The following is a 27,336-nucleotide window of genomic DNA, read 5'->3' as shown; positions in this document are numbered from 1 at the left end:
GAGCTTGAATACATCTATTCATTACAGCTACTAGCTGACTCCTTCTTTTCATTTCAATAACTTTGGTTGCTTAAAGCTGCCTGGCCTGCCTCTGGTAATAAGGTATATGCTCTATGCTTCATTGTTCCAAAGGAATGTGGTCTGCCTAATTAAACTTATTTCCCATTATGCTAAGGGGTAAACTGCTTGTTGGTCAAAGAACAAAAGAAAATACAAAAATACAGTGTAAATCCATAATACTTGTACAAAAATGATTATATATGTGCTTATACAAACAATAACTTCATATGATATATAACTGAGGCACATTGTGATACCCTTAATATATATAAGCCACTCTGTGATCCCTATTTTAAACTGATCTACTTGTTTTAATAGTCTCAAATAATACAGGTTTGTGTATATCCTGCTACACCTTTTAAGTGGGATATTGTAGTTATAAATCTTATGCTATCAGTCATCTTCTGTGGGGATAGAAGGAATGTTGAAGACTAACCAATGAAGAAACCCATGCTGTTTTAAAGATGGCTTCCTTAAGTCATCCTCCTTAAGAGAGGATATACTTGACTCTGAGGGGGTGCAATACACGTGCACTGTATTGATTCCTGTCATGTGATGGTTGTCCTATGAACGATTGAGTAGAATACGCTGATTTTCTCTGAAGTTGAGAAGAATGGGAGTTGGTCTTGTTGAAATGTTAGATTCTTTGAAAGCTAGCCAGGGTTGATGCTGAGAGACTGCTTCCTTTGGCTGAAGGCTCCAAACGAGGGACCCTAGTCGTGGGATAGAGGGTCGTTCATGCGACAAAGAGAAATTTCAGAAGGGAACAAATCTTTGGAAATCTCCAGCTCTGGGAGATGTTTTGATGAGTATATTCAAAGCCATGATCATTTTGTTTTGCGCACTAAGGGAATGATGTTTAATGGGAATAGGGGAAAGAAAGTGGAGTTGATGGGAGGGTTCAGCCATGACCTTATTGCATGGTGAGATGGGCTGATCTGGTCAACTGCTGCTCCTGTTTTTTAGGTTCTTAGGAATATAGAAGAATTGTGTCACCCAATATGAAGCCAGTACATTTGTGTAAAGTCAGGGATTGCCCTCAAGTCTGAACTTTCTTCTCTTGTCCTCTAGATGAACTATTGATAGGGAACATATTCTTCCTCCCTGCATCGTATTGCTTTGAAAGAAAGACTAATTGTGTTCCTCCAAATGTAACTCATTCTTTCCCTGGATATCAAGATGGTGGAGTTTCTCCCCTTCCTCAGAGTCTGCTTAACCAATAGTTTCTAATTTACCTGCTTTTTCCTCTTCATCTGCTTTATGAACTTGGCAAACACCCACCACCCCGGACTTCTCATTTTAAACAAAAAAGCAAAGACATTTAAACCAAAAATTCAACAGGGGAAAGACTAATGATTACTCAGTTACAAATTATTCAGGATGTATTTACACTATAATTGTGTTGTCAGCATGAACCACTTTGTCAAGTATTAATGTCTGCACTTATAATGTAAATGCAGCCTAATTCCAATGTCAGGGTTTAATATGACTCCAGAATGAAAGACTTCCTACATGAAGTATTCTTAGAATAGAATGAAATCCTCACAGTGCAGAAAGAGGCCATTCGGCCCAATAAGTCTTCCAACAGAGCATCTTACCAGGCCCTATCCCCATATACTTATCCCACTAATTCCCCTAACCTATACATAACTTGGGATACTAAGGGGAAATTTAGCGTAGCCAATCCACATAACCTGCACATTTTTGTGGGAGAAAGCACCTGAAGGGAACCCATGCAGACATTGGGTAGAATGTGCAAACTCCACAGTCACCCAAAGTCAGAATTGAACCTGGTGCTGGGAGACAGCAGTACTAACCACTGGGCCACCATGCCACCATTGGTGTAGCCTCACCTTACTCCTCTCCAGTGTTCCTTCAGAGGTTGGCATCTGATTTATGTTCTAGATGGCTTTGTAAAGGCATTTGTGTGTCGTGTGGGTGCATTGTTAGTCTCAGTGATACAATTTGTAACTGCCCATGGAACTAGATTTTTTTTGTTTACTTTATTCCAATCCAATCAAGTCAAATTAAGGCCAATTCAGAGTCCCAACAAGTTGGGACAGTCCTGATCCAAGCTGACAAGACAGGGCCTCCTGTCTTGGGCTTGATCTACATGATCCAAGCTGATTGGAGTAGGTGCCCATGGAACTAGATGCCACTGAAACATTTGAACACTGCTTGAAAATTATTAACAAGGTGATATTTTGCACAGGCTATGACACCGAGTTTAAATCCTTTAAGTGGATACTTCTGCTGATGCTTGTTCAAATGTGCTTTAAAACAAATGTGGGGGTGTACGCAAATCTTGATAAGACGTTTAAATTTACATCAGTTTTTTAGAAAAGTAAATTGTTATTTTCAGATATTATTTTGTCTGATGATATTAGTGCATATGTAATTGAAGAAAAGTTTAAGTTTATTTATTAGTGTCACAAGTAGGCTTACATTAACACTGCAACAAAGTTACTGTGAAAATCCCTCCAGTTGCCACACTCTTATGCCTGTTTGGGTACACTTGGAGAATTTAGCATGGTCAATGCACCTTAGTTGCATGCCTTTCAGACTATGGGAGAAAACTGGAGCACCCGGAGGAAACCCATGCAGACACGGGGAGGACATGCAGACTCTGCACAGACAGCAACCCAAGCCGGGAATCGACAGCGGATCCCTGGTGCTGTGAGGTGGCAGTGCTAACCACCGTGCCACCTTGCCATCCGACTAGCTGAAGATGCTGGACATGGGGTCAGCATTTCTGCTGATTTTAAGATGTGTTTAAATTGAGTCATTGTGACTAATTATAGATACCTTAAATTTATGAATTATTGAACTCACATCTTTGGAGTGTGGGGGGAAACTGGAGCACCTGGAGGAATCCCACACAGGACATGGGAAGAACGTGCAGACTCCACACAGATAGTGACCCAAGTTTGGAATTGGACGTGGGTCCCTGACACTGTGAGGCATCGGTGCTAACTACTGTGCCATCATGCCGCCCCACTTGAAAGTACATGATAAGTAAGAAAATGAGCGCTTCTACCAATTTGTTCTCCACTAGATCCACTGTCAACAGTCACTGTGCTTCAAGGTAACATATTCTAAGTGCTTTGATATGCTTCTGGCAGGTATGATAAGGTGCATTGTAATTCTCTGGTCTTCCATGACATTATAGTTATAGTCCAATTTATATTTATATAGCACATTTCAAGCCCTCAGGGTGTCCCAGACCACTTCAGAGACAATTGTTGATGTTTTGAATCTGCTGTTGCTTTTGTTGTAAAATTCAGCAGCAAGTAAACACAGCGAGATCTCAGAGACAGCAGGAATGCAAATGACAGTTAATGTGTTTGCTGTGGGTGAAATATTGTCTAAGACAGAGGAGGAATTCCTGGTTTTTCATTGATTTTAAGCATTAGAGCAGACAGATGGTTTAAATGTTCATCTGAAAGATCCACAATGAATTATTGCCTCAGTAGTCGAGAGAAACAAAAAAAAGAGAGAGGGAGAGAGTAGATAGGCAGACAGGTAGACTGACAGTCACACAACCACTGGACATCTCAAAGCGCTTTATACCCAATGACGTACTTTGTTTTTGAAGTGTGGTCACTGTTGTGATGTAGTACACAGAAAGCTCCTGCAAACAGCAATGTGGTTGTGACCAGATAGTCTATTCGGATGACATTGTTTGAGGAATTATGGCGATTTTCCCTTTAAGGATCCATCTGTAGAGTAAGGGCCACGTAACCCAGGGAACCAATCAGGGAGTGGGAAGGGGATAGAATCTAGAATATAGATTCGAGCAAGAGTAGGCCATTCGGCTGTTCAAGTCTGCTCCACCAATCAGAATGATCATGGCTGACCACCCGACTCAATAGTCTGATCCCGATTTCCTCCATATCCTTTAATCCTTTTTGGTCTAAGAATCATGGAATCATAGAATCCCTACAGTGCAGAAGAGGCCATTCAGCCCATCAAATCGGCACTGACTCTCTGAGAGAGTATCTTAACCAGGCCCCCACCCAATCCCTGTAATCCACATTTACCATGGCTAATTCATCTAACCGACACATCTCTGGGCACTAAAGGACAATTTAGGATGGCCAATCCAGCTAGCCTTCACAGCTTGGACTGTGGGAAGAAACCGGAGAACCCAGAGAAAACCCACACAGACATGGGGAGAATGTGAAAACCCGTCGCAGACCATCACCTAAGGGTGGAATTGAACCCAGGTCCCTGGAGCAGTGAGGTAGTAGTGCTAACCACTGTACCACCACATCGCCATAAGAGCTATATCTCACTCCTTTTTGAAAATATACAATGCTTTTGCCTCGACTGCTTTCTGTGGTGGTGAATTCCACTGTCTCATCACTTCCTGGATAAAGAAATTTCTCCTCATCTCAGTCCTAAAAGGTTTACCCCTTATCCATAGATTATTGGCCCCGGCTCTAATCTCAACCACCATCAGGAATATCCTTCCTGCATCTACTCTGTCTAATTCTATTAGATTTTGATAGGTTGCTATGAGATCCCCCCTCATTCTTCTGAACTCCAGAAAATGAAATCCTAACTGACTCAACCTCTCCTCCTTCATTCCAACAATTAGATTGATAAACCTTCACTGTAGTCCCTCTATAGCAAGAACATCCTTCCTCAGATTTGGAGACTAAAACTGCACACAGTACCAAGGCCCTGTATAATTGGAGCAAGATATTCCTGCTCAAATTCTCTCATTATGAAGGCCAATATCCAATTTAGCACAGCCAGTCGACCTAGCCTTCACAATTTTGGATTGTAGGAGGAAACCAAAGCACCCAGAGGAAACCCATATAGACAGGGAGAACTTGCAAACTCCACACAGACAATCGTACAAGGCTGGAATTGAATCCAGGTCCCTGGTGCTGTGAGGCAACAGGGCTAACCACTATGCCACTGTGCCAATCCAATGTAGCTCAAGGATATAAGCCATGAATCACAGAATCCCTACAGTACAGAAGGAGGCCATTCAGCCCATCAAAGTCACTGACAACAATTCGATTCAGGCCCTATCCCCATAACCCCGCGCATTTACCCTGCCAATCCCCCTGACACTGAAAGATAATTTAACACGGCCAATCCACCTAAACTGCCCATCTTTCGACAGTGGGAGGAAACCAGAACACTTGGAGGAAACCCACTCAGACACAGGGAGAACGTGCAAAATCCACACAAACAGTGACCCAAGGCGGGAATTGAACCCGGTTCCCTGGCAGGGTGAAGCAGCAGTGCTAACACTGCCACCGTGCCACCCATGCTACCGACTCAGAATGCAAATTTCATGTTTGAAGCCATTCAGGAATTATTCCTGCGCTCAGTTTGTTGTATGTCTTCTTAACTAAGTTGACCACACTTCCTAAATCTTTCTATTCATGCAAAAACTTCCTGGTCAGGGTTTAGCCAATTATCCTCAATGCTGAATATTTTTCTGCATGAGGCAAAACATTGGGAGTCACATGATATAAGTGCTGGAGTGGCTATGCTTTGGTGATCTCTAGCGCTATTCATCTTTTAAGCCTTTTATTTATCCAGATGCACAACCTATTTTACAGTGCAGGAGGAAGCCATTCGGCCCATCGAGTCTGCACCGACAACTATCCCACCTAGGCCCTAACCCTGTAACCCCACATATTTACCCCGCTGACCCCTCTAACCTACACATCCCAGCACACCAAGGGGCAATTCGGCATAGCCTATGCACCTAACCCGCATGTCTTTGGACTGTGGGAGGAAACCGGAGCACCCGGAGGAACCCAAACAGACATGTGGAGAATGGGCAAACTCCACACTCTATGTCTCCGTGCTGCCCCACTTGGAAGCACCCGATACTGAATCAGCAAGCAATTTTACAACAAATGAAGATTGTTTTCTATTTGCTGGAAAGCAGGGGATGAAATATATGTGAGAAAGGAGAGTCATACATATTATGTATGTATATTATTGTGATATATGTTATACATAATATATAACATATTATCACAACAAATTTAGGAATTCTGTTTTTGATTCCAAAGCCAACATCGTTAATGCAAATTTGAACAGTGGTCCCAGCGCTCATCCTAATTGAACACCACTTCACACTTTTGCCACAAATTACTCACTATTTCCATTCTGTCTTTGTCTTGAAACCAGCTACCTATTTATTCTGCCACATACTCACTGAATCCTCATTCTTTGACTGTTTTCATTAGTCTATTATGGGGCCTTTGAAAATCCAGATAGATTACATCTACTGTATTACCAGTATCTGCTCTCTCTATTACCCCCCGCCTTTATTGATCAAGCAAGACTTTCACTTTTGTAATTCACACTATTTATTTTTATGTTTTTTATTTCTATTCTCTCCTTTCATAGGGACTCCATTTTCATTACCACTGATGGTAAACTGACTGGTCTATAATCCCCGAGGCATTCTCTGTCTCCTTCTTGAGTGCAAGAATTACATTAGCTATCTGCTAATCTTTTGGCATTCTTCCTTTTTTGAATGAATTATGAAGTATCTGTGTAATGTTTTCATTGCTATCTGTCTGCTTTCTTGGGTTTGTTAATCTGTTTCTAAAACTCAGTTTGACGGCAACAGGCTCAGCTCCAACCCATGCCATGTGATTCCATTCTAACTTCCGCCTTCCTCTGCAAATGATCATTAGTATCTCTTAATACTCAGTGCTATTCTGGTCACTGCTCATATTGCCTCATGAGAGATAGCTTTCCATGACCATCTGCGCTTTCTCCTCAGCATCACCAGCACACTTTATTTCAGAGTCATCCCCATCTTCAGTTCCCTTTCCCCCTTTAGAATTGCTGCAGTGCAGAAGGAGGCCATTTGGTCCATCGAGCCTGCACCAACAACAATCCACCCAGGCCCTATCTCCGCAAGCCCACATATTTAACCGGCTAATCTCCTGCATGGGAGGAAGCACCCGGAGGAATCCCACACAGATATGGGGAGAAGGTACAAACTCCACACAGGCAGTGACCCAAAGCCAGAATTGAACCAGGATCCCTGGCGCTGTGAGAGAGCAGTGCTAACCATTGTGCTATCATGCTGCCCATGTGCGTTGTGCAAAAATCTTTCTCTTCCTTTCAGGTGGGGGGACCACATTCTTCAAAGACGCTGGGATAATAATGCATCCCCTGATTCTCCCGTTCTCTTTGCTTTGTTTTGAGTTCAGCCCTTCCTCTGATCTCATTCCTTTTCTCTTTGTATCTTCACTATTCCCACTGATTTCCATCTCTCTGACCCCAAACGATCAGTCCTCAGCAAAAATCAGGGTTTCATTCCTTTACTCATTCCTCCCACCTCAATGAATTACAAGTTGAATGTGATACTCAACTGTTCTTCTACTCATTTCATCCCACATAGTCTTTTCCCCCTTTCCCTTGACTTCAGAATTTCCGTTCCAGCTCATGCCCAGCCTGTGATCTCTTCACTGGGAAGTGCTGGTGTGATAGCGGCCACGTTAGTTTCTTCACCTCTCTCATTCTGATCATCTACATCCCAGAGTACTTAAGGAAATGGTCCTAGAAATAGTGGATACATTGGTGGTCATCTTCCAGGATTCTATAGTCTCTGGAACAGTCCCTACAGATTGGAGGATCATTAACATCACTCCAATATAGTCAAAAAAGGGAGGTAGAGAGAAAACAAAACATTATAGACCAGTAAGCTTAACATGGTGCTAGTTAGAGGCGTTGGTCATGCTATATTTTCCCTCAGTGTGCCCGAACAGGTGCCAGAGCATGGCGGCAAGGGGATTTTCATAATAACTTCATTGCAGTGTGAATGTAAGCCTATTTGTGACACAAATAAACTTGAAACTAAGCTGAGCAAAGAAAAAATCTACAATTTTTCCATGAAGTAGTGAAAGAAATAATAAAGTTAATTCCTGTTAAATGGTTAATTTTTGAATGCCATTGGCCAGCCAGGCCATTTTGAGCAGAGCTGGGTAATATTAGCTTGTTTGGAATTGTGAAATGGGGGTGGAGATACTGGAGTAGTGAGGTCACGCTTGAAGTAGTAACGAGTAACGTTTTCACCAGCTAAAATAATAAGGTGTTAAAGTGACCCACTTAGATAAACAGATTAGTATTTCCCAGGCAAACAATAAAGCTATTAATCTGGTTAAAGATTCATTGTGTGTGTGAAATATAAAGCTGGTCACTTCAATTAGAATGACCCCATTTTTAGATTAATTCTGTATTATGTTTCATAAAAGATATACAGTTATGTATAGTTATGTACAGTTGGGTGACATGGTGGCACAGTGGTTAGCACTGCTGCCTCTCAGCTCCAGCGGCCCCGGTTCAATTCCCGGCTTGGGTCGCTGCCTGTGTGGAGTTGCACGTTCTCCCCGTATCTGTGTGGGTTTCCTCCAGGTGTTCCGGTTTCCTCCCAAAGATGTGCAGACTAGGTGAATAGGCCATGCTAAATTGTCCAAAGTGTCCTGGGATGTGTAGGTTAGAGGGATGTGTGGGGTTGTGGGGATAGGGCCTGGGGTGGGATTGTTGTAAGTGCAGACTTGATGGGCTGAATGGCCTCCTTCTGCATTGTAGGGTTTCTTTCTATGTTCTATGTGTAAGAATTTAGTCGATGATGTCTATATACTATATAAACTGCTTTTGTTCTGTACTATATACTTAACATACTAGGAGTCACTGCAAATGAATGGGAACCAAATGGCCTAATTTCTCCAATAGCTCAAAATCCCACTTTATATGATAATTCATTTAAGTGTACGAAAATGTATTGATTGGGGTTTAGTGGCAAACATTTGGAGATATACCCAAAATAGCCTAAATGCCTAAACATAGGTGGCTAGATTATCCTTCTTGGTTTGCAGTTCAGGTCAGGAATCCAAACTGGCCTTGACAGGGACATCTTCCCAGTCAAAGTTGCTTCTGGGAGTCCTGCTCAATTCAAGACAGCAGGCAGACCAGGGAAGTGGGAAGCCCACTCAGTGGCGGGGGGAGGTGGGGGGGTCTGCTGTGACGTGCGGCCAGTAAACCCACTGGTAGAGGAGGATGTTACTGAGGCAGGTGGGAGACCTCAAGGTCCGCAGCACTATAAAAACTGAAAGCTCACTCATGGCCATAGCTGTGGCCATCGCGTCCCTGGAAGTCTTATCTGGGGTGACAGAGTGGAGGCCAACTGCCGAGAGGCTGCCTCTGGTCCAAGTCAGGACTCCGGCCTAAACAGGCAGAGGAGGGGATCTGTGAGCTGGCGGTGGCGTGCACCATAGGAAGCATCCTTTCTGGTTCATCGCAGGTTGGTGTGGCTCTTGCTCTGCCCAAGATACATAGCCCAGTCCATCGTGCAAACCAGCCAACTTTCCAAAGCTCCTTTAGCAGCACCTTCCAACCCCGCCATCTCCACTACACAGAAGATTTTTTAAGAAGTTTTTTTATTTATTAGCGTCATAAGTAGGCCTAGAACAAAGCCACCATGAAAATCCCCTAGTCGCCACACTCCAGCACCTGTTCAGGTGCACTAAGGGAGAATTTAGCTAAATTATTTTAGATTGTGGGAGGAAGCTGGAGCACCCAGAGGAAACCTACACAGACACAGGGAAAATGTGCAAACGCCACACAGACAGTGACCCGAGCCAGGAATCGAACCTAAGTCCCTGGCACAATGAGGCAGCAGTACTTACCATTATGCCACCGTGCTGCCCATGGAGAGAAGATTGTAGGGCTGCTGCTTCAGGTTAATGTATATGTCAATGCAGAAGCTCTCTGGACCAGAAGATGGTTGGTCTGAACGAGGGTCTCAGATCTTTGGAACAACTGCGAGTCAGAGTGGAAACACCTGGTTCTGTGAAGCACGGAGGGACAATCCTGCTCCTCCCAGCCCCACTAAAATCAAGCCAAACCTACCTGTTTCTTCTTCAGCCTAACCAGCAGCTAATACTTGGGTAGAGTGGGCATTGTCCACCTTGCAGCCTGTGCCCACTTCAATTGAAAATGAACAATGGATGCCTGTTAGCGTTCCTTATTTGGGCAGCTGTGCGCCATCTCCAAATGGCCAACTTGACAGCCCCAGTGGAATGGAAATGACACAACAGCAACAGCAAGCAGCCATTTCCCAGACTGGCTGGCCCAGGTCTACCCATCAGGAAGCCCCAAAAATTCAACCAACCGTTATTGAGAGACATTGAACAGTACCAGAGACAATACAGCTGAGGATTTACTGGCTTCAGCTGTTGCCTCTTCGCATTGTGCTCGAGGTTTGTGATCCACCAGTCACAACTAGATGGAAAATATGATGTTCTTATTCCTCAGAGGCACTTGATTAAAGGCTGCCTCAGCCCCCTTGTATCTTTTCTGGTCGGAAATCTGTTAGGAGGATATAATCACTCCAGGAGGAGGCTGTAAAGGAACTGTGCTTTATTGCACAAAACAAAGTGAAGCAAAACCCACAAGCCTATAGTGAACACAACAGATCCCAACCGGAGCAGTAGAATAATGGACCCACTCAGGGGCCTGCTTTATACAGGACTCAGTATACGAGCTCCACATGCTTGGTTAATTACCAATCCTCAGGGAGCCTATATTCAATGAGTCCTACAGGGAGGTCGATCAGTGACTCCCCATGCAAGTCCTAGAGGTTATCACAGAGGAATTGCAAGCAACCAGTCCAGGTGTGCAGCAGTTCGTCACCTAGAAAGCATAAATCTTTTATCCCCTTTAATTATAAGCAAAGGATTTTATTAGTGATCTGATGATAGTCTCATTGTATTACTAGAAATTCACACTCATGTGACAGCTCCAGCTCAGACTGTAGCAGTCTTGCCTGTCAATTAGTAAGTTATTAGTAGGACACAGTAATGAGTGGCACAGTAGCACAGTGGTTAACACTGTTGCTTCACAGCAACAATGACCTGGCTTGGGTCACTGTCTGTGGGAGTTTGCACATTGTCTGTGTGGATCCCCTCTGGGTGCTCTGGTTTCCTCCCACAGTCTGAAAGGCGTGCTGGTTAGGCACATGGACTCAAACAGGCACTGGCCTGTGGTGACTAGGGGAATTTCACAGTAAGTTCATTGCAGTGTTAATGTAAGCCTTACTTGTGACTAATAAATGAACTTTATCTAAATCAACCTGCTAATGCAACGCTGCATTGTGAGAGGTGTTGCCTTACTGACGAGGTTAAACTGTGGCCCTGGCTGCTCGATGTGGAAGATCCCATGGCAATATTTAGAAGATGAGGAGTTAACCCTTGTTTCCTGGTTGATATTTAGCCCTCGATTACCGCAAATCTATGTGCCGCCCGGCTTAATCATAGAATCAAAGAATCTCTGGCATGGAGACAGGCCTTTGGGCCCAAACTAGTCCATGCCAACCAAAATGCCCATCTAAGGTAACCCATTTGCCTGCATTTGGCCCATATCACTCTAAACCTTTCCTATCCATGTATCTATCCAAATACCTTTTAAATGTTGTCGATGCCCCTGCCTCAACACTTCGTCCAGCAGCTCATTCCACATACATGCCACCCTCTGTGTTAAAAAGTTGTTCCTCAGGCTTCCATTAATTCTTTCCCCTCCTAACTTAAACCTACGCCCCCTTGTTCTCAATTCCCCAACACTGGGAAAAAGACTGAGTGCATTCTCCTTATCCATGCCTCTCATGATCTTGTACACCACTACAAGATCACCCCTCACTCTCCTATACTCCAAAGATATAAATCTAAGCCTGCCCAACTTTAACATACATTTATTCATACATTGTCCCTTTCTTCGTGTTAGTTTCATAGACATGAAATCTTGAGGTGGGAATGTACTCAATCTGAGTTGGGCTTGCAGATTCCAATTCACTGGTGGCACAGTGATTAGCACTGCTGCCTCAGAACGCCAGGGACCCAGGTTCAATTCCCAGCTTGGGTCACTGTCTGCATAGAGTCTGCGCATTCTCTCTGTGTTTGCATGGGTTTCCTCCAACAATCTGAAATAGGTGCAGGCTAGATGCATTGGCCATGCTAAATTCTCCCTCAGTGTATCCGGACAGGCACTAGAGTGTGGCAACTTGGGGATTTTCACAGTAACTTCATTGCAGTGTCGACGTAAGAAAATAAGTAAATCTGGGTACTGCCCGGTTCTTTGTAAATCCATTAATTTGTACATTGTCCCTTATAAAAGAGCTGATATCAGATCATGCAGGTGCACTTTATGCTAGTTTATAGGCGTAGAATTCTACAGTGCAGAAAAAGGTCATTCAGCCCATCGACTCTGCACCGACCATAATCCCACCCAGACCCTATTCCCATAACCCGACGTATTTATCCTGCTAATCCCCTGGCACTAAGGGTAATTGAACATGGCCAATTAACCTAACCTGCATATCTTTGGACTGTGGGAAGAAACTGGAGCGCCCAGAAGAAACCCCACACAGACACAGGAGAATGTGCAAACTCCACACAGAGCTTGAAGTGGGAATGTCTTACTTCAATCAGAGCTGGGGTTGCAGATTCCAACCCACTGGTACCTTGCGCATTACCCCTACACAATCCCACTCTCTGAACAACCACCCAGATCAAACTTCAAATTAATATCCGGGCTTTGTTTCAAATTAATATTGCAACGAATTACCCCGAGTGGGCTAATTGTTTCAGGACATTTGACAGGCCTGACAAAAGAGGAGAACATTGAGGTCTTTACGATGTGAAAAAATCCCTTCATCAAGTGCACGTTAAGGAAAATTATTCCATTCGCATCCTCTAAGGACAACCTGAACTGTTCCATTGCTCTGGTTCCCATTAACATTGGTAACCTTTGAGAACCTACCATTGTGTATGCAATTGGAGCCATTTAGCTTGAGTTCCTTTGGAGGTGTAATAAGACATTACATAAATCTAACTGCTTTAGATTTAATGAAAACAGTCATTTTGGGGATTTGGTTCTTGCTGCCAATGTCCACCCGTTGTTGTTGAGAAGGTGTCAGTGATGGACTTTTGCTCTCTGGATGATTTCTATCTCTGGGTATCATTTTTCTTCATTACAATTAAAAGTTGATAAATTGGCAACAGGGATGGTCAGTAAGTTCTTAAATTTTGCCCAAGTTGGAGAAACAGGCAATGTGGAAATTATATGGAAACAATCCAATTTGTCATTCTGCAATACCCCGTCCACAAAATGAAATGAAACTAATTTGCTTCTGTCGTGGAAGAATTGCAGACACAGAAATTCTCCACAACTTAATAAAGTTTATTAGTGTCACAAGTAGGCTTACATTAACACTGCAATGAAGTTACTGTGAAAATCCCTTAGTCGTCTCATACTGACACCTGTTAAGGTGTACTGAGGGAGAATTTAGCATGGCCAATTCACCTAACCAGCACGTTTTTTAGACTGTGGGACGAAACCGGAGCACCTGGAGGAAACCCACACAGACGTAGAGAGAACGTGCAGACTCTGCGCGGACAATGACCCAAGCCGGGAATCGACCCTGGGTCCCTGGCCCTGTGAGGCACCAGTGCCAGGCTCAGTGAGGCACCAGTGCTAACCACTGTGCCTACGTGCCACCCGACTAGCTGAAGATGCTGGACATGGGGTCTGCTTGTCTGATAATTTTAAGATGTGTTTAAATTTGGTCATTGTGACTAATTATTGATATCTTAAACTTATGAATTATTGAATTAAAACATAAGTCGCTGATCAGAGAACATTGAGAATTTAATTATAAGAATAGGATCTTATACCTTTTATATATAGCTGCCACATTTCTGGTGGATGTGTCAGTTGTAGCTAACAGTACCCAAAACTTCAATCTAGATCCCAATGATTCTGAGCATGAGTGTTTCTTCTTTCTTGATTTCAAGTTCATTTTGACTTGATGTTTAGTCTGTTATCCTGTGTTTGTCTCAGGATTTGTTAGCTTCTTATTCTAGAAGAGATCTTGCTGGAGGCAATGGTCTTTGATCAAAGGATATTTATTTACATGCTAATGATTTGCAAAGATTAAATGGGCTGACACGGTTAGCACTGCGTCCTCACAGCGCCAGGGACCCAGGTTCAATTCCAACCTTGGCCGACTGCATGTGTGGAATTTACACATTCTCCCCGTGTCTGGGTGGGTTCCTACTGAGTGCTCTGGTTTCCTCCCACAGTCCAAAGGCGTGCAGGTTAGGTGGACTGGCCATGCTAAATTGACCCTTAGTGTCAGGGGGACTAGTAGGGTAAGTAAGTTGTGGGGGTAGGGCCTGGGTGGATTGTTGTCAGTGCAAAGTTGGTGGGCGAAATTGCCTGCTTCCGCATTGTAGCGAATCTATAAAATAAGGGTAGTTAAAGCCAGAAGCCCTCTGATTGAAAGACATTGCTGTGACATAGCTTCTTTTGCACATGCACAGTATGCCCTCACCAGAGTTAACCATTTAGCAGCTGGAATTTCCGATGTCAGACACCCCACCATGGCTGCCAGCGAGAATGGAAAATCTGGCACTCAGCCAAATCTCCATTCATTGCAGGAGGACTGGAGAATCCCAACCACAGGCATGGCTGGGGAATCCCATCCTGAGTTTGATTTTTAGAATTGATTTGGATTTTTATAATATCAGTTGTGAGCAATGCTCCTTGCTGTTAAATCAATTGCTTACATTTAGCATTCATTCTTATAGTTGGCTGATCAGTGTATGTAAAGAAAGCACAGCAGTGTACAGAGACAGCAATGTTATGTTCAGTTCAGAGACACTAAGTGGTATTCAACTTCAATTATGAAAGCCACTGAGGAACATTTTATTCACCATGAGATTCTTGCTATCATTGATCATATAATAGGTTACAAAAGAAGCCACTGTGACTGCCATCCCTTTTTTTTGAAGTAACAACACTTATTTGCTGCATAAACAGAAAATGCTGGAAAATCTCAGCAGGTCTGACAGCATCTGTGGAGCAATTTGCAATTGTTTTATCTCTACATTCGCTGCCTTTGTCAAAAAAGCAGTGATGTTCCTGTATCTGCTCATAGGCACACAACCCAATGATACTGGCCATTTCTGTACTTGCTATCCCATGTTTCTGTGGTCATTCTTTTCAATGGACAGGTCCTTTTAGTTAATGATTTACAGAAGTGCAAAATCATTGGCCAGAATTTTCCTGCCCCGCCCGCTATGGGAATGGGAGCAGGTGAGGGGTGGACAATGGAAAGATCCGCTGATCTCGGGCAGGTTTCCGGATAAGCGAGGCCATAAAATCCCACCTATTGTGTGTGAAAAGGTGTGATTCTGCAGCCTGGATAGGTATCATCCTGTTAAAAGGATGGGCGGCACGTTGGCACAGTAGTTAGCATTGCACCCTCGCAGCACTAGAGATCCAGGTTCAATGCCCAGCTTGGGTCAGTGTCTGTGTGGAGTTTGCACATTCTCCCCGTGCCTGCGTGCGTTTGCTCCAGGTGCTCTGGTTTCCTCCCACACTCCAAAGATGGGTAGTTTAGGTGGATTGGCCATGCTAAATTGACCCTAGTGTCATGGGGATTAGGACGGTAAATACATGGGGTTATGGCCTGGGTGAGAGTGTGGTTTGTGCAGACTCAATGGGCCGAATGGCTTCCTTTTGGATTGTAGGGATTCTATGAAAATTGTGATTAGTTCTTCCAGTCCTTCAGTCACCCAACAAAGCAAAAACAAAATGCTAACCAGACACTGGTTCATGAAGAACAGTACAGTAAAACAAACTGCAAACGCCACTGGAAAGTTCAGAATGTATTTTTTATTTTAATGGAAGTAATTCAAGGTGAGTTGGCCTAGCAGGAACAACAATAAGTCTATATTTGAAATAAGTCTGATGCATTTATTATTGTCAAAGATAGCTTTATCTGACTTCACAAAAGGCTGGGCCTACAGTAAAGAAAATTCACTAACTTATTATGAGGGCTAATCTTCAAACTCTATGTTAACAGTGGTTGAAAGTAACTTCATTGGTTCCCATTTATGGAGATGCAATTTTTGTCAATTAATTGCTTGCTGCATCAAACAGTGGGATTCATTACTCTCCCTGCAAATAAGACTTGATTGATATTGTAGTCAGAAATTAGTAGGAAGAAAGGTCTATTAAATATATATACTTGGTCAAAAGCTAGTGACGTTAGGACAACTTCAACTTCCGTAGCTGCTGTGGCTTTTGTTCCCTTTTCATCGATCTTCAGCACTGCCTCATGTGTCACCTACAAGAACAAGGAATCATGAAATCTGATTAATAGAAGCAGCTTGCATTTTTCAAGTTTCATACGCTCTTCTGACACCAGTCTTTATAACCCAGCAACTAGAAAATCCAGTAATTTAGAAACAATATTCTTGAGATTCTTTAGATGCGAAATCTCATGAATTGAATCATAGAATTCATAGAATCCCTACAGTGCAGAATGAGGCCATTCGTCCCATTGAGTCTGCACCGACCACAGTCCCCATACCCTCAACCGTACGTAGTTACCCTGCTAATCTCCCTGACACTAAGGGGAAATTTAGCATGGTCTATCAACCTAACCCATACATCTTTCAGACTGTGGGAGGAAACCAGGGCACCCGGAGGAAACCTACGCAGACACGGGGGAATGTGCAAACTTCACTCTGACAGTGACCCAAGATATGAATCGAACTCTGGTCCCTGTGAGGCAGCGGCGCTAACCACTGTGTCACCGTGAATTGAATCATAGTATGCACAGCACCGAAACAGTTGCCGGAATTTTACTGCCTCACCCCACCTGAAGCTTGTAAGATCTGAGACCAATGGAGAATGCCGTTCGGCGAGCCTCGCCTGCCCCCATTCCAGGGCAGGTGTGCTGGTAAAATTCCAGCAAGTGGGCAGAGTTCTCCCATGGCCCGGCTGCCATTTTCAATGCTGGGTGGGGTGGGATTTGGCGGATGTGAATTTCTAGTGTTATCTTCCGTTAGTTCCCACCATGGAGGAATGGGAAACTTGCTGGAGGTTGTCATTAAACAGATTGGCATCTGGCTAATGGGACGCCACAGAGGACCCGAACTGGGACCTTCCACCCACGCCTGAACCTCTGCAGGAAAACATGCCAGTTGAAACCACGCCGGGAATATCATGCTGTGCAGGCCTCATAACTTATAGAAACGTAGAAAATAGGAGCAGGAAGAGGCCATTCAGCCCTTTGAGCCTACTTTCCATTCTTAATGGCTGATCATCCAGCTCAATAGCCTGATCCTGCCTTCTCCCCATGTCCTTTGCATCCCTTCACCCCAAGTGCTATATCTAACTGCTTCTTGAAAACATAGAGGGTAGGTTTTCCTAACTGCTCTTACCAAGGCTGGAAATTCATGCCTAAGGTCAATAGACACTTGCATGACGTGTGTCCTGCTCGCCTAGATTCCTGTGATGGGTGGGATGGGAAAATTCAGCCCACAAAGTTTTGGTCTCATCTACCTCATGTGGTAGTGAATTCCACAACCATTCTCACAAAGAATTCCACAAAGGCGAACCATTCTCTGGGTGAAGAGGTTTCTCCTCATCTCTGTCCTAAACCTAAGGCCTAAGTCCTCTGTCCTAAGTCTGAAACACGTGCTGGATGGGTGCATTGGCCATCTTAAATTCTCCCTCAGTGTACCCGAACAGGTGCTGGAGTGTGGCAACTAGGGGATTTTCACAGTAACTTCATTGTAGTCTTTATGTAAGCCTATTTGTGATACTAATAAACAAACTTAAACTTAAACAGTCTACCCTGTATCCTGAGACTATGATCTTTGGTTCTGGACACCCCCACCATGGGAATATTCTTTTATGTATTCATCCTGTCTAGCCCTGTTAGAATTGCATTGGTTTCTAAGTGATCCCCCCTCACTATAGTTATATCCCCCGACACTATGGTTAAGAAAGCTCACCAATGTCTCTACTTTCTCAGAAGACTAAGGAAATTTGGCATGTCAGCCATGACTCTCATCAACTTTTACATATGCACCATAGAAAACATTCTTTCTGGTTGTATCGCAGCTTGGTATGGCTCTTGCTCTGCCCAAGACCGCAAAGAACTACAAAAGGTTGTGAATGTAGCCCAATCCATCATGCAAACCAGCCTCCCATCCATTGACTCTGTCTACACTTTCCGCTGCCTCAGCAAAGCAGCCAGCATAATTAAGGACCCTATACACCCCGGACATTCCCTCTTCCACTTTCTTCGGGAAAAAGGTACAAAACTCTGAGGTCACCTACCAACCAATTCAAGAACAGCTTCTTCCCTGCAGCTGTCAGACTTTTGAATGGACTTACCTTGTATTAAGTTGATCTTTCTCTACACCCTAGCTATGACTGTAACACCAGATTCTGCACTCACTCGTTTCCTTCTCTAAGAACGGTATGCTTTGTCCATACAGCGCGCAAGAAACAATACTTTTCACTGTGTGTTAATACATGTGACAATAATAAATCAAATCAAATCAGATCAAATCATTCTTCTGAACTCCAGTGAATACAACCTGAACAATTCCTGGGGCTGTTTCTGGAGTTGGAATGAAGAACTCCAGAAACACTGAACCCCAGAACACCATAGCAGTGGGTGAGGGGAGCATCTGCATGCTTCCAGACTCAGAATGTTCCTGAAGATCCATCTTCTTTCTGAAAAGGTTCATCTTTCAGTCCAGAGTGCTCCCAGAGATCCACCTTCATGCCCTAGAGGTTGGTATTCTTTCCTCAATAGTGGGTCAGTGACGCTAGGTGCCTGGATTCCTATGTCGCTTCATAGATTACTAGGCAATGTCAATACAAGGGAACAATGGACCATGTGTTTGCTTGTAGCAATTGCAGATTGTTATCTATGATCACGGATTGTCCCTGGTTTTGGGCCAAGGTTTACGCAGGCTAACAATGTGAAAACGGTTATTCTTCTTGGGCAGTATGGTGACACAGTTGTTAGCATTGCTGCCTCCCAGTGCCTGGGACCCAGGTTCAGTTCCAGTCTCGGGTAACTGTCTCTGTGGACTTTGCACATTTTCCCCGCCTCTGTGTGGGTTTCCTCCAGGTGCTCCGGCTTTCCCCCACAATCTAAAGATGTGCTGCTTAGGTTGATTGATCATGCTAAATTGTCCCTTAATGTCAGGGGGATTTGCAGGGTGGGACTATGGGTATAGAGCCTGGGGTGGGATTGTTGTCAGTGCAGACAGGATGGGATACATGACCTCCTTCCTCATTTGTAGGGATTCTACGATTGCTTGATTTTTCAGTACATGTGGACTCAGTCTACTTAAGAGTCAGAGAATTAGTGGCGTACAGAACATCTGCATTTAAGTTTCCCTCAGGCAGTGCAGGGCCAAATCTTTCTTGAAGTGATACTCCAGAAAAATGGCATGCAGGAGAATTTTTTTTAGCCCATCCCCAACTGCCTTTGAGTTGAGTTGATCACAACTAAACTCCAAGGCATAATTGAGTCTTCCAATAATAATTATTCATCTGTTCTGCGTAACTTATAACACCTATATTGTTCCAATGATATGGGTGGTGTCTCTATCTGTTAGCGCACAAGAAACAAATTCAATATTGATGGTTTTTCAATATTTTACCTCAGATACTTTTAGACTATCACCGTCATGTATTCCAGAAAGGTCAGCGTAATTGGAAAACACATCTGTCATACCCATTGCCTTCAGCAGTTCGTTAAGTGAGTAAAATTCCTTCAGCGACATCTTTGGCAAATGTAACCCTGTAAAACTATTACAAACACAACAGGGATTACTTCACTCATCACTTATTAAATTTGTTGCCTTTTCTGCCACTACATAAATGAAAAAGCAACAATATAAATTGATAAGGTGGTAAATCTGTGTATGTATATATTTAATATGCATTAATTATCAAGGGCAGCATGGCGGCACAGTGGTTAGCACTGCTGCCTCACAGCGCGAGACCGGAATTGAACCGAGGGACCAGGGTTCAATTCCGCTCTTGGGTCACTGTCTGTGTGGAGTTTGCACGTTCCCACCATGTCTGCGTGGGTTTCCTCCAGGTGCTCTGGTTTCCTCCCACAGTCCTAAGATGTGCAGATTAGGTTGATTAGCCATGCTAAGTTGACCCTTAGTGTCAGGGGGACTAGCACAGTAAATATGCTAGTTCCCCAGGGGGTTACGGAGATAGTAGGTGGGATTGTGGTCGGTGCAGACTTGACGGGCCAAATGGCCTCCTTCTGCACTGTAGGGATTCTATGATTCTAAGTAAAACACAGCTTATCTTGAGCATGGAAACTTAAAGACACCAGCTAGTCTGGACTTCTGTAAATGGTCACTTGTTCCTCATCCTCAGGCTGCTTTGATGTACTGGGCCAACTGTGCTTCCTATGATGAACTGGACTTATTCTGGGAAGGCATACACAACTCACAAGCTTAGACTTTGGAACTACTGGGAGAACAAGAACCAAAAAGAATGTGGGGGACGGGGGAGTGGGGGGAGTCTCTGGGAATTGTTACATTCTTCATGCATGAGTGATTTATGATACAAAAAAAAATTGCAACCTCAGAAGATCCTGAGGGAATGGAGAATTGGGGTGGGATTTTCCAGCCGCCCTTGCCCCAAAACTAGAAAATCCTGCCTGAGGTCAGTGGGCCTTTGCATGGTCCGTGTCCTGCCCACTACGATTCCCGTGGCAAGTGGAAAAATTCTGCCCTTAGTCATTCAACTATTACACCACAGAAGGAATTATTCTTTCAAAAATATATATATTCCTGGGATTTGAGCACTGCTGGCAAGACAAGTATTTACTGTCCATTCCTGGGTGCTCATGAGAATGTGACTATGGCCCTTTTTTGGACCCCTATCCTCTCCAAACTCCAAACCATCCCTGCCTGTCCTCATGTGTGCCTTGGAAGTGAATGTGCTCTCAGAATGCTCATAAATCTGAACCTTCACTATTTTGAGCACCAACAATGAAAAAACAGCACTGTACATAGAAGTTAAGATGGTGTGTGATTTGGGTGGGAACATGGAGGTAATGATGCTCCCATGTATCTGTACTGCTGCCTCACAGAGCCAGGGGCTCGGGTTTGATTCCCAGCTTGGGTCACTGTGAGGAGTCTGCATGTTCTCATTGTGTCGGCGTGGATTTCCTCCGGGTGCTCCAGTTTCCTCTCACAGTCCAAAAGATGTGCTAGTTAGGTGCATTGGCCGTGTTAAATTCTCCCTCAGTGTACCCGAACAGGCGCCGGAATGTGGCGACTAGGGGATTTTCACGGTGGCTTCATTCTAACCTACTTGTGACACTAATAAATAAAAAACTTTTTAAAAAATCTTCTGTGTGGTGGAGGTGATGGAGTTGGAAGGTGTTGCCAAATAAGCCTTGGAAAGTTGCAACAATGCATGCTATAGATCATGCACACTAAAGCCACGGAGTGCCAGTGATGGAGGGAGATTAGATTAGTGTATGAGTGTCTGAGGGGAGGAAAGAATTAAGGCCTTACAGTCAAAAGGAAGTGGAAGACAGGAAATTTGTTGCAAAAACGAGAATATTTTGTGCTTTTGGGAAGTTGAACGGAGCAAATTGCTTGCCACCTCAGAGCTGGAAAATAATTGCATTTGACTTGATATCACCGAGGGGATGAACGTACCGAGGGCGTAATGAAAACAGGAATTGTTGAAAACGATTAACATTAAGACTTTGTTCCACTTCTGCTAACTTTCCTGGGGTTGGCAGAATCAACACCAGGGAAACATTCCCATTATAGGGAATGTTGATCACATCGCTGGAAAGTTGGCCGTCATAACCAGCGTAATACACCCCTGTCTTCCTCATCATTTGAACCTTCACTGTTGTTGTGTCATCTACATGGAAATCAGTTTCATAAGTATTCCGAGGATCAAAAGAATTCTTCCAGTTGCCTACAAGAATCAGAGAGAGAGAGAATTAGATTGCTTGCTGAACAAAAGCAAACACAGAAATGATACAGCATAGAGGACATTTGGCCCATCTAGTCCATGCTGACCCAAAGACATCCTTTCTAATCCCATCTTCCTGCACATGGTCCATATTCCTGCATCTTACAGCACTGAAGGTGAAAATTCAGGTACTCTGTAAATGAGTTTAGTATTTCTGCCTCCAACATCAATTCAGGCAGCAAATTCCAGACACGCGCCGCCCTCTGCGTAAAAATGCTTTTCCTCACAACCCCACTAATCCTCCTGCCACTGAGCTTGAACCCTCTTCCAAGAGAAACAGTTTCCTCCTCTCTACTCTCTCCCTCCCCCTCACAATCTTGTATATCTCAATCACGTCACCCCTCAGCCCTCTTTGTTCCAAGGGGAACAACCAAAAGTCCTGTAATCTCTCCTCAAAGCTTCAATTCTCCAACCCTGGTAAGATTTGAGTCAATCTTCTCTGTACTCTCTCCAGAGCAATTACATCCTTTCTGTAATGTCATAATCACAGCTTGGCATGGCTCCTGCTTTGCCCAAGACCACAATGAGCTACAAAAGGTCGTGAATGTAGCCCAATCCATCATGCAAACCAGCCTCCTATCCATTGACTCTGACTACACTTCCCATTGCCTTGGCAAAGCAGCCAGCATAATTCAGGACCCCACGTATCCCCGGCATTCTCTCTTCCACCTTCTTCCTTCGGGAAATAGATACAGAAGTCTTTGGTCACATACCAACTGACTCAAGAACAGCTTCTTCCCTGCTGCTGTCAGACTTTTAAATGGACTTACCTTGCATTAAGTTGATCTTTCTCTACACCCCAGCTATGACTGTAACATTACATTCTGCACTTCCTCATTTCCTTCTCTATGAATGGTATGTTCTGTCTGTATATCATGCAAGAAACAATAGTTTTACATTTGACAATAATAAATCAAATCAAATCAAAAATGTGGTGACCAGAACTGCACACAATACTCCAGTTGTGGCTTCAGCAGTGTCTTATACAGTTCCAACATTAAAGTTTTTATTAGTGTCATAAGTAGGCTTACATTAACACAACAATGAAGTTACTGTGAAAATTCCCTGGTCGCTACACTCCAGTGCCTGTTCCGGTACATTGAAGGAGAATTTAGCATGGCCAATGCACCTAACCAGCGTATCTTTCAGACTGTAGGAGGAAGCCGGAGCACCTGGAGGAAACCCACACAGACAAGGGGAAAATGTGCAGACTCCGCACAGTGACCCAAGCCTGGAATCGAACCTGAGTCCCAGGCGCTGTGAGGCATCACTGTGCCTCCCTACTTTTATATTCCATAGCTCTGCCAATGAAGGAGAGCGTTCCATGTGCCTTCTTTACAACCTTATCTACTTGCACAGCTACCTTTAGGGATCAGTGCACTCGCATGCCAAGATCTCTCACTTCATGCAACAAGTAACTTCTTCCCTTCTCTAATGCTAATAAAAAGAAGTTGACATCACGCCCCTGCACACTATGATTATCATACTGTCCAACACATTGATGTCTACTTTATAGTCACAATCATTCTAACGTACTCAAAGGCACCAAGAAAGATTGGAAATCAACATCAACACGTTAACCAGCTAGCTTCCAGGAACTCACAGAGGGATTTGAACCTCAGCCAGTGCGGGTGTAGAACTATTCACCACTTCCAGTTGACATGGATTTTGCTGCAAGCACTCAGAAGTGAAAGAAAATAAACTCGATAGAGATGTCACAAAGAGTTCATGGCCAATTACAGGATCTTAGGCAGTAGATGTGTTTGCAGAAACTAGATTAAAATTATTCCCTGCGAAGCAGGTTTTCACGTTAAATGCATGAAATACCAGGAGATGTGATCCCAATCCATTATTTCCAGCCCCGAAATGTAACATAAATTAACATCAAAAGGACATCTGGAGTGTGTGTTAATGGTATGTTAATTACATTGTTAGAATACACAAGTGAAGGGCTTTGAGTACTTAAGTACTTTGAACACATAGAATCCTCACACTGCAGAAGGAGGTCATTCAGCCCATTGAGTCTGCACCAACTCTCCAACAGAGCAGCTTACCCTGGCTTATCCCATAACTTTAGCCTGCCAGTCCCCCTAACCCACATATTGCAAAAACAGGGGTCAATTTAGCATGGCCATTCCACTGAACCCGTAAATATTTTGAGTATGGGAGGAAACTGGATCATCTGAAGGAAAGCCATGCAGACACAGGAAAAAGGTGCAAACTCCATACAGTCACACAAGACCAGAATCGAACCCAGGTCCTTGGCGCTGTAAGACTGCTAACCATTGTTCACAATGCCACTCATATATTAATAGGGCTAGCTGGGACACTGGAAGTGTGGGAGAAGGGTTGTGTGACTGAGCAAAGACAATGAACTCTCTAACTCTCTGGATAAAGAAAAGCTCTGTGTCTTGGTTTCTGCTTCACCGCTGGTTTGGATCCTCTTAACAGTGCGGTGGTGTTGAACAAGGTCAGAGCCATCAGGCACCTGGTCAAAGTCCTAGGGCGAATGAGATGGTGAGTGGCTGTGGGCTGTTCCTTGGTCTGTGTCATGGCTGCCATGGAACATGCAGAGCCTATGGCGCAGATCTAGAAGAAAGTACTCTTCTAACCTGCTCAAAAAAGACAGTAGGACTAGGGGGCACAGCCTCAAGATAAAGGGGAGGCGGTTTAGAACGGAGTTGAGGAGGAACTTCTTCACTCAAAGGGTGGTGAATCTCTGGAATTCTCTGCCCGTTGAAGTGGTGGAGGCTGCCTCGCTAAATATTTTTAAGAAGCGGGTTGATGGGTTCTTGATAAGAGAGGGGATTAAGGGTAATGGGGAGAGGGCGGGAAAGTGGAACTGAGCCACAACAGATCAGCCATGATCTTATTGAATGGCGGGGCAGGCTCGAAGGGCTAGATGGCCTACTCCTGCTCCTATTTCTTATGTTCTTATGTTCTTAACATGTTCCAAGGTTGCTGGGATAGATGGATGGGGGCGAGGGGGAGATGCATGTTGGGTGATATGGTGGTTGGGGTAGAAACCACACCTAAACCAAAAGTTGTGGAGAATTGACTAACAGGCCTTTTATTGATTTGCTCAGCCAATAACTACGCAGCTAGTTACAAAAACACTTTGGTACCTGGTTCTCAATTCCTTGATAATTGAGTTAGTTAGTAGTACATAAAGCAAAAAAATTGAAAACTATTTCATAACAAAACTACACTATTCAGGGTTACTTAGAATGAATTAGGGGTGTATTTATTTTGCTGTTGATAAACATAATTTATTGCTTAGTTGCTTATCTGTGAAGAAGTCCTCGAATTTTAAGAGTAATATTTCCCACACAGGCCTTGTCATGAGAGCACCAACCATCTACTGAGGAAATGGGACACGGTGGATACTTTGCATTTGGGCCTACCATTTTGCCATTCCAAAACCGAGTGCTTTGTTCATCAGCAGTGAATTGCTTTGACACTTGCTGGGATTATGGGATGCAAGTTTTCTCTCTCTTTTGCTTTAGGTACCCATTAGGTGCTTTATAGTGCCACTGAACAGTGGAGGGTAAAACGCAGCGAGCTGTTCCACAGTCCATTGACATCAGTTCGACCACTAAATCCCACTGGTGTAAAATTCCGCCCTCAGTTTCCAAGTTACATGTCATTTTTTTAACATTTTGACAGGTGCCTCTTATATTTTCACTGAAAATATTCTCATTTATCTTTTATATAATAAAACGTGGGGAAAATAGCAACGAGGGTTTACTTAGTCAACAACGCGAGCCTAGCATTAAATAAAGAAGTCAAAAGGCGACTGGAAAAGCATCCTGGAGATTAGCTGATGTTAATCAGGAGGGCGTTTGAGAAATGTTTGATTCTGCCTGCATCCAACTTACTGCAGCTTTCTTCAGGATGACGCTAGCTGCATTAGGAAATATCAAATAGTTGCACTACCCAGGCGTTACCCATGGCTCATTGCTGGGACTTGGGCCTTTGTATTGGAAGGTTGGGGGTACAAGTGTTACTGCAGGGCCTTAAGTACAAACACTAAATTGACATCCAGTGCAGTACTGAAAGAGTGTTAAGCTGTTGCATATGCTGGCTCCTGAATGAGGAATCCTGACACCCACTGAATGGGGCGTTGTGTCTAAAACGGATCCCGGGGGATGTCAAAGCTGTCGCCCATTCACCTGACCCTCACCGCCGGCCCTGATAAGGTTCCCATCAGATCATGATGCAGAATCGCCAATTTGAATGTAATTAGCCCGATTCAAAGTCTTCTCACCACTCACCCACCTCCCATCGACCTTCCCCTGACTGCCCCTCAACTGGGTGTGGCTCTGTCCTGATCAGACCCTGCCCTCGTCAGATCCTGCCCCCTTGCTACTGTCTGGTCATCCGGAGATTTGAAAAGCAATGCACTGGTGACTTGCCACACTCCCATCGGCTGGGGTTGGGGGAGGTGGGGCGGGGGGGGGGGGGGGGGGGGCAGGTGCTGCAGGGGTGGGGAGGTGGGGGGGGATCTAGCCACATCCCGTCCACCTAAGTGAAAAAAAAGACAAAAAAAAGGAAAACCGCAGGAGAGAAAAGATAGATAAAAGCGGAGGCAGGATAACAGGAGAGAAGAGAAAGATTGGCAAAGGCAGAGCAGCACAAGAGAGGAGAGTCTCAGACGAGGGGACATAGCTACAAGATAAAGGGCCCGTCATTTAAAACAGATGTGTAGAAATGTCTTCTCGCAGAAGGTGGTAAATCTCTGGAATTCTCTGCCCCAAAGGATGGTGGAGGCTCAAGCATTGCAAATATTCAAAGTGGAGCTGGATAAATATTTGATAGATTGAGGAATGGAGGGTTATGGGGAAATGGCACAGAAAAGGAGTTGAGGCTGGTGTAGATCAGCCATGATCAGATTGAATGACGGGGCAGGCTTGAAAGCCCTGGGGGATACTCCTGCTTCTATTTCTTGTGTGACACAGGTTAAAAAAGAAACAGAAGATCAGCGCGAGGAGCAGAACACAGTGAAAGAGGGAGAAAAGCCAGAGATCATAGAACCCTACAGTGCAGAAGGAGACCATTTGGCCCATTGAGTCTGTACCACCCACAATCCCACCCAGGCTCTACTCCCATAACCCCATGCACTTATCCTAGCTAATCCCCCTGACACTAAAGGGCAATTTAGCATGGCCCATCCCACACACCTTTGGACTGTGTGAGGAAACCGAAGCACCCTGAGGAAACCCACACAGACGCGGGGAGAACGTGCAGAGTCCGAGCAGACAGCGATCCAAGCCGGGAATCGAATCCAGGTCCCTGGCGCTGTGAGGCAGCAGTGCTAACCACTGTGCCACTGTGCCACCCAAACTGAAAGCAGTAGATGGAGGGAAGGAGAAAGAACACAAGATG

At 44.3% G+C, this 27,336-nt stretch overlaps 1 protein-coding gene across 1 annotated transcript in view; it reads right to left on the bottom strand.

Moving 5' to 3' along the window:
• LOC145352354 (uncharacterized) overlaps nucleotides 1-27,336 on the bottom strand; it is a 57,528-nt gene that overhangs the window by 29,200 nt on the left and 992 nt on the right. The window contains exons 2-4 of the mRNA XM_080202107.1: nucleotides 21,624-21,894; nucleotides 19,590-19,737; nucleotides 16,052-16,240 (exon numbers count right to left, since the gene is read on the bottom strand). Of these exons, the coding sequence (XP_080058233.1) occupies nucleotides 16,052-16,240; nucleotides 19,590-19,737; nucleotides 21,624-21,894 (608 nt within the window). The remainder of the gene's footprint in view (nucleotides 1-16,051; nucleotides 16,241-19,589; nucleotides 19,738-21,623; nucleotides 21,895-27,336) is intronic.

This window comes from Carcharhinus amblyrhynchos, chromosome 14 (assembly GCF_965287045.1).
Source record: "Carcharhinus amblyrhynchos chromosome 14, sCarAmb.v2.hapA, whole genome shotgun sequence".
Classification (NCBI taxonomy): domain Eukaryota; kingdom Metazoa; phylum Chordata; class Chondrichthyes; order Carcharhiniformes; family Carcharhinidae; genus Carcharhinus; species Carcharhinus amblyrhynchos.
Note: the sequence above shows the minus strand (reverse complement) of the source record. Positions and strands in the feature narration are given on the sequence as shown.